This window comes from Eumetopias jubatus, unplaced genomic scaffold, assembly GCF_037043125.1.
Source record: "Eumetopias jubatus isolate StellerSeaLion01/CBP00866 unplaced genomic scaffold, mEumJub1_p1.0 scaffold_2, whole genome shotgun sequence".
NCBI lineage: Eukaryota > Metazoa > Chordata > Mammalia > Carnivora > Otariidae > Eumetopias > Eumetopias jubatus.
Window position 1 is genome coordinate 160049441 of NW_028274808.1, and position 10110 is coordinate 160059550.

The 10110-nt window shown below is 52.4% G+C and overlaps 1 protein-coding gene across 1 annotated transcript; it reads right to left on the minus strand.

The window, feature by feature from the left end:
- Positions 1 to 7967: 7967 nt before the first annotated feature.
- Positions 7968 to 9567, minus strand: GSX2 (GS homeobox 2). Its single transcript, XM_028100658.1, has 2 exons — positions 8994 to 9567; positions 7968 to 8308 (listed from the first exon to the last, which is right to left on the minus strand). The coding sequence occupies exons 1-2, from the start codon at positions 9565 to 9567 to the stop codon at positions 7968 to 7970; spliced, it is 915 nt and encodes a 304-aa protein (XP_027956459.1).
- Between the last annotated feature and the right edge of the window lie 543 nt (positions 9568 to 10110).

The window sequence follows — 10110 nt, forward strand, 5'->3', positions numbered from 1 at the left end:
GAGCCTTCCCCCACTGCGCGGCGACCAGAAACAGCCAGGCCCCGGGGCTCGGCCCAGCCTTGAGGGGACGAGGAGGCCAGGCTGGGGCACGCGTCCTGCCCCGCCTGGGCGCTGGCGTCCGCAGGGTCCGCCCAGCCGAGCTTTGCGCTCTGGGGTCGCCGCGACCGTTCCGAAGGCGCCGGCTGCCGGACAAGCGGGGCTTTCCACTTAGGCAGAGGCGACGTGGTTCAGGTGGCAAGGATCCAAGGCGGAGCCTTCTTCCCCTCCGGGTCCACCCATCGCCCCTCCCCATCCCCGACCCAGAAAAGGACACGCACACAAAAACTTTTGCCACACTATTAATATATTCGCGTTTCCTCCCACTTTCCCAATGGGCTACCAGCTGCAGAACTCCTGAATAGAAAGCTTAATTGTGCTTTGTCATGCAGAGTACCTCGATTTTCTATAGAAGGTTACAAAGAGCCATTTGAAGTATTTCTTTCCCCCCTAATAGTGAACCATTTGCATAGGGCACCTCTGCGCCTGCCAGACCCAGGTAGCAGCGCCTAAGCTCCGAGGCCCCGGGGTAACAAAATTCAGCATGGTTTCCAAGGGGCGCCCTACTCTGCCTCCAGCCTCGCATCCCGACTTTTCTCTCCATTTCCTCGGATCACAGCCAGCCCGGGCAGCTGATTGAGAGGTTTCGAAGCCTGAGGCCTGCAGGCCGCGGTGGCCCGTCCCCTCTCGCTGACCTCTCGGCGGCCTCGGGCCATCTCGGCCCTTCTGCCCTCAGCTGGGTCCTGTTCCAGGCGGGGCCTGCCGACCCCAAGTGGTCTTTTCGGCTCCTACCTGCGGGTCCAGAGCACAGGCAGTTACCCGTGCGGGGCCCACCGCCCACTTGCCTCCTGCACAAGGCCCAAGCGACGTGCTGAAGGAATTGGAAGCCGATTATGATTTGGATACGACTCTGTTCCATTTCTCCTGGTTGATTGGCAGGGCTGCCTTCAGAATATCTTTTCTTGTTGCTTGTTTTGACAGTTCAAATCCAGGTCTATGTGACATATAAAGCTAATAAAATTCTAATTTCATTGTTAATCTTATTTCATTGCAGTATAGGTTTTTACTCTCACACCTGCGTGGCAGGGTGTAATTCCATTAATAAAAAAAAATCAACATATTCATTGCATGTCTTTTCCCCGATGATATATTGTGAGCCGTGTGAGTTGAAAAAGAACCATTTATTCCCACCGTGAATGAGCCTGCATGGGGCGGGAGCTTCACCTGCCCCTCAGTCAATTAGGAATGTATCGAAAAGTCTAGCAGAAAACGAGTTAAATTAACCGTTCGCTAATTTCCTTGTGTCCCTCCTACATAATCCCCCCTTTTCAGCTTCCAGAAATTACCACATGTTGCAAGGTTCAAATAGTGCCTAATGAAACAGTGACTAAACGCTTTTCCCTCCCCGGCCACCGTCGGGGGAGCCCTTTCGCCGGCCTTTAAAGCGGAGCGATCTCCCAGTCCCGGTTCCCGTATGCTTTAATAAAAAAAAGAAAGAAAGAAAGAAAAAGAAAAGAAAAAAAGTTTCTTTGGTAGAAAGAAAAAAAAAAACAAGCTGTCAAAAACTCTTGATTCAACCGGTGAAATTACATTGCTGCCCACTCACTTCTCACCACCGACCACGCGGTGGGGCGCCCCGGGTGGGGACCAAAGTGTGGGTATTCTCCCCTCTCACCAGACAACTGGGGGCCTGGTGTTGGGAGGGTTGAGCCAGAACCAGGGGAGTTTGGAGGAGGACAGGAAGGTCGACCTGGAGAACAAAGAAAGGAGTGAGAGAAAAAGAGATCGAGAGAGGAAGAGAGAGAGACCCCAAGGCAGAAATAGACAGAGACAGAAGCAGGCCGAGAGAGCGCGAGAGGGTAGCAGCTACGGAGAGACAAGTACTACCAACTCTCAACTCCCTTCTCCCAAGTTAAAACCACGTGTCTGGCTCTAGCAACTCTTCCCCTCCGGGGAAGGCGTTTTGAAGTCTTGAAATTCGACCCTAATAATTAATCGTGGTCATTAATTAAGGAGGAAAGGGGGGAGGTGGCTTGCTGCCGCTTGACCCCAAACAATTTAAATTAGGCTTTGTGAAGGTAGACTCCCAAAGCCTGCCCTCCCCCTCCTTCCTATTCTCTCTTTCACGCTCTCAAAAATTTCCATTATAATCCTCAGCGGTCTGGGGCCGCCGAGGCGCGCTTCCCTCTCGAGCCCTTCCCCGCAAACTGAGGCCAAGCTGTCTTCAGCCCCTCGGAGCCGGCTGCCGCCCACGGGCAGGGAACTCTTTCCCATCGCGAACAGCTCCACCTGCCTTTTTTCTCTGCACCTGCTGTGGATTGTTTCTCCCTGAACTTCAGAAATCAAGTAGTAGCCTAAGAAGGAGTCGGGCTGCAGTGCTCACACAGGCTAAATATTGCTACATTCTCTGTTTTCTCTGCCTCCTCTCTCTCTCTCTCTCTCTCTCTCTCTCTCTCTCTCTCCCCCTGTCCCTCTCTCTTCCCTTCCCTTCCTTTGCTCCCTCCCTCTGGCTAGAGACTTGAGTTCCTTATTTGAAATGGTGCAGCTAATACAAAGTCATCAAAGCACTATGGTTCTTGTCTTAAAGTGACAGCCCTCTTTATGGGGCTGTTTAAAATACGCCCCCTGCTTTTCAATGTCTCTCTATCCATCTTTGTCTGCTCTTCAGAAAAGCGGACAATATAAAGCCCAGCCTGGCGAGCTCCCCACGCTCAGGCCTGGGCAGTGCCAACCTCCGCCTTTAAGCAGATTGAAATTGTCACTGCTTCATTAATCTGAAACTAGTTACTTTCCTAAGCACACAGCACACACTTCCGATCTGTCGGGATTCACTCAGAGGAGCCCCTGGGGCCTTCCTGGGTTTGAGATTTGGAAGGCTCCACAAAGGTAGGACAAGGGTTCGGGAAAACACAGGGCTCAGCTTGAAGAGAGGCAATGCCCAGTGCAGAAGGGCAGGCACGGACATCAGGATAAGGGCACACAAAACACTATTTTCAGAGATAATGGTATGCTCAGAATTTTGGAGGGTGCACTTGCGAACAAGGAGCCCAGCCATGGGAACAGACAACAACATCTATCTCAATGTGGAGTAGCTTGCAGGACGGTGAGGTCTTAGAGGCTTTGGGTTTTCTTTCCTCAGACCGAAGAAACTTACCTCCAAATATGAATCGGGGCTGGCTTTTGTTCTCTGAGAGTTCTCTTTCAGTTCCTGTTCTTGTTGGTCCCCCTCAGTCCCAGCCTGTGGGACTCCAAGGGCCGGGCCTTGGGTGTAGGAAACCTGCATCCCTGTTAGAATTACTTATCTTCTGTGAAACAAACTGCCTTTTTTCTTCACACTTTCACCATTAACAAAAGACAATACAAAAGATTCTTCTACTTTTAATATTTCCAGCTGGCTTAGAATAGCAAGTTTTGGGATTCTATTACATCTAATTTAGGGGAAAGAAGTGGGCATTTTTTTTTCAGAGAAGCTCAATTTTCAGTAATATGAGCCTAAAGATTTATAAAATAGATTTATATTAAATTATGTTAATAGAAGCCTAGTAAATGCACCATTTAATTGCATGGAAAAAATGTTCCCTTTTAAGAGGTCTGTCACCTTAACAGGTACATTCAAAGATTCCCTGTGAATAATGAAAATAGGAACAATTGCTTTGATGCACTGAGCTGTATTCATCGTCTAGGACAGCTTTAGGCTGTGTTTGGAGAGGGTGGGAGGAGCTCCTTTTAAAGCAGTGATTGCTCCTTTAAACCCAATTTCCTCTAGCAAATAGGTTCTATTGGGAGTGTCTTTCCCCTCTCTCCTACACCCTTAAGGCTGGGCTGGAGATCCTACCCAGACCTCCCTCCCAGCTCCCTCTACTTTTTCTCCTCCCTCCCAAACCAACTCTAAACACCTGCCCACCTCCCACAAAGAAATCTCCCAAGGAGTGCCATGAAAAGTGAGTAGAACCTGCGGGAAAGGTAGAGGTGGGAAGAAAAACAAAACAAAATAAAATAAAATCTGGTGCAAATAACTTTTCTCTTTCCATATATGTGACCACCACCAGTGGAATTCTCTCTCTCTCTCTCTCTCTCACACACACACACACACACACACACATACACACACACACAGACCCTCTTGCTTTCTGTGACCACTTTCAGTAAGAACAATCACCTTTGTGACAATTCTCTGACCAGAGTAAACCAAGCAAACTGCATTTCTAATCCTGATCAGAACTGGTAGAGAGTGGGGGTGAGAAAAGGTAGGAGGGAGCCAAAAATCAAAGACTTCACACCCCCAAGTTCTTCTTTCTCTTAAAATACCTTTGGATATCCTCGGGGGGGGGGGGTAGGGGGAATGTGTGTGTAAGGGGGAGGGGAAGCAACCTAAGATGACCACTTCTGAATATTTCAGAATTAGGGGAGTCTGTCATCACCAGCGTCTCTATCACCTGGGTCAGTGGCTACCCCAGGGCTAGGCTGCTGGGTCCCTTCTGTCCTGGGCATGGTTTGCAATCAAGAAGCCTGGCCAAGTGCTATCAATGCTAGGTCCCTGGCCTTGGGCTTGTGGTGGTGACTGAGTGGGAGGGTGAAGGGGAAAGGTCTCTGTTCCTCCTTTTCTCTCAGAATGTCGGAACTAGGTTTAGAGCACAAGGGCAGGAGGTCATCTTTTGAGCTCTCCGCTCCCACCCAGGACCACTTCCTGTTTGAAGCCACCACAGGACTTGCTCTCAAAGAGGTGGATTTGACCACACTAATAGCTCCTGCGGCCTACTTCTTTTTTCTTAGGGGAGCAAAATCTAATTTCTAATTCTCATTTTCATTCTCTCTCTCTCTCTTTCCATAATGTGTGTATAGGCCCCGAAGAGGCCATGTTTTGGGGAAAACAGAATTCTGTTTTTCATGTGGGGGCATAATGAAAAGCTAGCACCTGGTGCTTCCCAGGTAGAGAAATTGTCAAGGGTGACCCACACATCTCTTTGATAAATCTGTGGATATTTCACTTAAAGCGTTTGACTGATATCAAGATTGTTTAGCAGAGTATGTCCCAATGTTGGCCTAGGAGTTTTTCACCTAAGGTGAAACTGTAGGCCTTTAAAATAGGTTTCCTAAAGGCTTATTAGGATTTGCAAACTTCAAAAACATCAAATGATTACTTTGGGGAGGAGTGGGAGAGAGGGTTTTGCGGAGATGTAAAATCTACCCTAGTAGACGGGAAACCTCATGGTTCACCCTGAAAGTGAGAAGGTCCACTCGGCACCGAATATCCTAGAACCTCCCTGAAACCCCTGGAGAAGGTTTCTTCTGAGAATAGTATCTATGCCTGAAACTTTTTGCCTCTAGTGGGGGACGCATTGCTTATTCTCTTTTCCCTAAGGAACTTCCCCCAAAGACAGAAAGGAGAGGGGCTGATACCATCCAAGCAGCCCAAAACCCGGTGAGAAGGGCTGGCGCAGCGTGTCCTTCGCAGGGCGGTGGGGCTGGGTGTGGCAGGTGGCTGGCTCTGCGCTCCGGGAGCACGGCCTGGGGTGCGGGAGCCAGGCGAGGCACAGAGGCTCGGGTTCCGACTGGGCTCGGACTCGGGGAGGGCCGAGGCCGAGCGCGGGGCGACTGCCCTTCCCCCCCAAACCCCGCAGCCGGCTGTGGATGGGAGGGGGGCGGAGGTGTCTGCCCACTGCCCAGCTGAGGCTTCGCTTTGGGCAGGAGCGCGGAGAGCTGCAGCAGTGGCTCTTTGTCCTTCCTGTTATTTCCCGAAAAGGAATTCTCCGTAAACGCTCCTTCTTTGCGCCTCGAAACTCCTTTCCTCCCACCCTTATACTTGTGCGCGGAGAGGCCTGTTTATTGGGAAGGAGGGAGATGGGATCTTCAGGAAGGGCAGCGGGCGGGTGCCTCCTCCACTTCGCTGCGGATAGTGCGACAGGCCCAAGGCTCCACGCGAGACCGTGAGACTGGGAGGCTGAGCCTCCCAGGCCGGGGCAGGAGCGAGCTGGATGCCTGTGACCGCTGCGCAGGACCATGCCCAGGTCGGAGCACAAAGCATCAACAACTCCCTATTCAGTCCCTCCCCTCTGCCCTGGCCGGTACCCGAATGGGAACTGACGACGAAAGTCCTCCTGAGCCTCCTGTGTGTGTGTGTGTGTGTGTGTGTGTGTATGTGTGTGTGTGTGTGACAGAGAGAGAGACAGAGAGAGAAAAGAAAGAAAAGGAAAGGAAAAGAAAAAAAGAGAGGAAAGAACTAACGAACTCTGGGCAGGGAAAAACCATGATCACATCCTCCCCCCTTTTCCTCTTTTCCCAAACTAGCTTTCTGACTTCCATTTTAGAGCCCCATCTCACCTGGTAAGGTTTCAGTTCCTGCATACTGAAAGTAAATCAGACCCAAAGAAACGTGTGTATGTGTAAACAGTTCTTTGGCTTGAACCTCTTGGGTGGCATCTTTACAGAAAATAATCAGAAATAATATCAATGGGTGTTAGGAGGCTCAGCTTGCAGGGAATGAGATCTAGTTTCCATATTTCCAGCTTCACTTGTCTTCTTTAGGTGACAGGCCCTGGCTGCACTGAGCAAAAAGCCAGGTTGCCCTGCTGAGGGCAGAGCCAGAGTAAATCTCCAGGAGCAGGTTTGCAGGAATTAACTCTGCAAGATGATGGGAAGAAAGGGATTAGAAGGGAACAGATTTAGGTTGAAGTTAGGGAAACCAAGAAAAACTGCAAGAGTCCAAAGGCACCTCGGAGCTATTTTGGAAAAGTGAGAATATAAATCTTTGGGCAGAATAATTCCCTGTCCCTGCCCTTTTGTTTTCTCAGCACTGATGGAATCAGCCAGTTTCTTCGCTAGAGGAACAACCAGGAACTAATGTTTCCGGTCGCTTGCAGCATCATTTGTTAAGTTTCCTTGTGCATGCTTCCAACCTGTTTGATGGATTGTTGCTCTTCCTAAAACTATTCTGACTATTCAAATTCCTTCACATACTTCAGGTTTTGGTACCAAGAGAGATGTGGGGGAAAGGGGGAAGAGGGGAACTGCTACAGAAAATAAATACTTAGGTAAGGGATTTTTACCTTTCCCTGCTAAATAAATCAAAAAGTTTGTCATTAATTGTCAGTGTCACTTTAAATGGAGTGACTTGTCCTATCAACTGTGAGCAGCTTAGCTATTTTGAGGATGGGGAGTTCCTACTTGGTAGGCAACATCATGACTGAGGGTGTGCCACAAACTCCTTCAACCAAAGCCCCACATGACTAGTTTTTAGTCAACACTTTCCTCTAAATTCTCAGACACCTTCCCCCTACCCCCCCATCCATGCCTTTCTCTAGATATGGGCGAGGGGGAGCCAGGGAAAGATGGTGAGCGCAAACACCACAAATTTAAAACCTTGATTTTGTTTCATTTATTTAAATAAATATAAATATAAATTTTATATAAAACTATTCACATACAAAGGGACTTCGCAACTTGAATTCCAATCTCTCCCCAGGTAAATTTTCAGAAAGCGAGACCTACAGGGTTTAATTTTCTAAATTACTTGCAATTCAATACTTTCATTTAAAAAACAACAACAGAAAATAATCCAGAAACCCCGTGTTCTTCTTAGGTTCTGAAAGACAGTAGGGAAGGGGGAAATGACATGCGCTTTCAAAATCCCACTACAGTGTTAAATTTAAGCCAACCGTGTTTTTTTTCTGTTATATGACAAGGCTGAGTTGAATCTAGGTTATTTACATTAAAAAAAAAAACGACCTATAACTTTGAGTGGAGCTTCAAACAGATAGGTCAAGGAGGAGACTTGAAGTGTCAGGCTGGGCACGTATGCCCACAGAATGCTCAGCTCCATCCTCCTGCAGATGGGACCACAGAATGGGCGAGGATCTGGGCCCCTGGGTGCCCGCTGCGTTGATGTTGTGGGGGCTGCCAGGAGCGTGTGGTGAGAGGGAGGCAGCCCTCCCTCATAAGGGAGAAATCTCCTTGTCATCGTTGGCCGAGGCCGGCGACAAGGAGTCCTCATCCTCGGAGCGCGCATAGTGCGCCTGACTGCCGACACACTTGCAGCCCGCGTGACTGTTCCTCTGTGTGCCCTTCCCTTCTTTCTTATGCTTCACCCGGCGGTTCTGAAACCAGATTTTCACCTGCTTCTCTGACAGGTTCAGGTATGTCGCGATCTCGATCCTCCGGAGCCGAGACAGGTACATGTTGGAAGAGAATTCCCGCTCCAGCTCCAGGAGCTGCGTGCTGGTGAACGCCGTCCTCACCCTCTTGCCATTGGGTACCTGGCTGGCGTCCGAGCCCCCTGCAGACCGGCCAAGAGAGGGCAGAGAGGTAATTCTCGGCTGAGGCGATCCCACCCCACGTGCCATCCCTCGGAAAGGAGCCTCTCCAGGACCCACCCGCGAAGCTCAGTCAAACACCTGTATCCATCCCTCACCCTTTCCCATTTCAGGGCACTTCTTTACTCGGCGGGGAAGGACAGAGACGCCCACAGCAAGTGAAGGCCTTTGATGTGTGAGTTGTAAAGTCAGAGGCTTAAAGAGGGGTGGAGGCTTGCATTGTCCGGTCGGCTCCCTTCAAGCCTAGCAGAGAGGCAGGCAGGCTTAGCCAAAAGCATCGAAAGGCTTTAGCTAGCCCCGACGACGGAATGCCACACTTAAGTTCAAACCTATCTACCCCGCACCTCAGCCAGTTTAGCCTTCGGTTTCTCAACCCTCAAGTTCGAGGTCCCAAAGGCCCCGATATTGCGCAAGACAAGGACACCAGGTACCGGGAATGCACGCACCAGGCTGCTTGGAGAGGTTCGAAAGTTAACTTCCACCTTCGTGGAACTTCTAGGGACGACTCCACAGTTCCACGAAAAGCCCCTCCTCCCCCCTACCCGCCCCCCCCCCCCCAAGGCTGCCACTTCCTCCACTGGAGGCGGAAAGTTTGCTCCTGGGAGCCGGGAAGGCGCGGCGCGTAGGTGCCCAGAGCCCCCGCCCTACCCATGGTGAGGCAGTGGAATCTCCGCGGGTCCCCCACGTTGTAGGTGGTGGCAGCGCAGACAGGTGCGTGGTGCTGAGGGTGTCCCAAGGCCGCCGCGGCCGCCGCGGCGGCTGCCGCAGCCGCCGCCGCAGCGGCAGAGCCCGGCTGCTGGGGCTGATGGTGGTGATGGTGGTGCTGCGGCGGGTGGTGATGATGGTGCGAGTGGCTCACGCGTGGGCAGAACTGCGCGTCCCCGGGACCCGAAGAGAACTGACCCTTGAGGAGGGGCAGGGCCCCGGCACCCCCCGGCGCCCCACTACCCCCGGCCCCAGCACTCCCGGTGCCTGCACCCCCGCCGCCGGAGCCGGCGGGCCCGCGAGAGGAGTGCAGGTGCGAAGTGACGCAGAGTGGGCAAACGCAGAACGCGCCACTCTTGCGGGACGGGCAGGCGGGCCCAGACACCGACATCACCAGCGGGGACGGCATGCCCAGCGGGATGAAGAAATCGGGCCCGGGGTGCGGCTCAGGCAGCGAGGGCGCGGGCCGCGAGGAGTCCTTGATGATGAGCGAGTCGACATAGAAGGAGCGCGACATGTCGGGAGGGGTGGGTGGCTGGAGGGCCGGGCCAGCGGTGGCGCCCCCTCCCCTCTCCTGTTCTGAGCTCTGCCCCGGGCGCGGCGCGGACGCGGGCGGTCGAGCCCTCGGGGACGCGGAGGTGTTCGGCGTCTGGGCTGCGAACAAAGGGGTCCCTGGAGAGGGCTGGTCCTCACGTCCCCCGCCCGGCGCCCCGGCTCCGGGATTTTATAGCCCCCACCCCGGCACGTGATGCTGCGGAGTACCGCTCGGCTCAGGCTCCTCAGCAGCTCCCCACCCTCGGGATAGGCTGCCCGAGTCACAACAGAAGCGGCGAGGAGGGGCGGGTGCGCGGCAGGGAAGAACTCGAAGGAGGGGGATGGGGGAGACTTTGCAAAGTGTAGGTTTTGTTAATTTCGCGGGGAGGCCGGCCTCCTCCCCCTCTTTCTCCACGCTTTCTCGAGAAATCAGAGCTGCATCCCCCATCCTACCCCTTTCCCTAGCCCGGGCCCCAGCCCAACTCTTACCCACTCCCGGTCGAAAAGCGCACCAGGTGGGGACCTT

Excerpts from the sequence above, each read along its gene's own strand:
- GSX2 (XM_028100658.1), bottom strand. The coding sequence starts at position 9,567 with ATGTCGCGCTCCTTCTATGTCGACTCGCTCATCATCAAGGACTCCTCG. Across the intron at positions 8,309-8,993 it reads ATTCCACTGCCTCACCATGG|GGGGCTCGGACGCCAGCCAG; the intron begins GTAGGGCGGGGG and ends GCCGGTCTGCAG.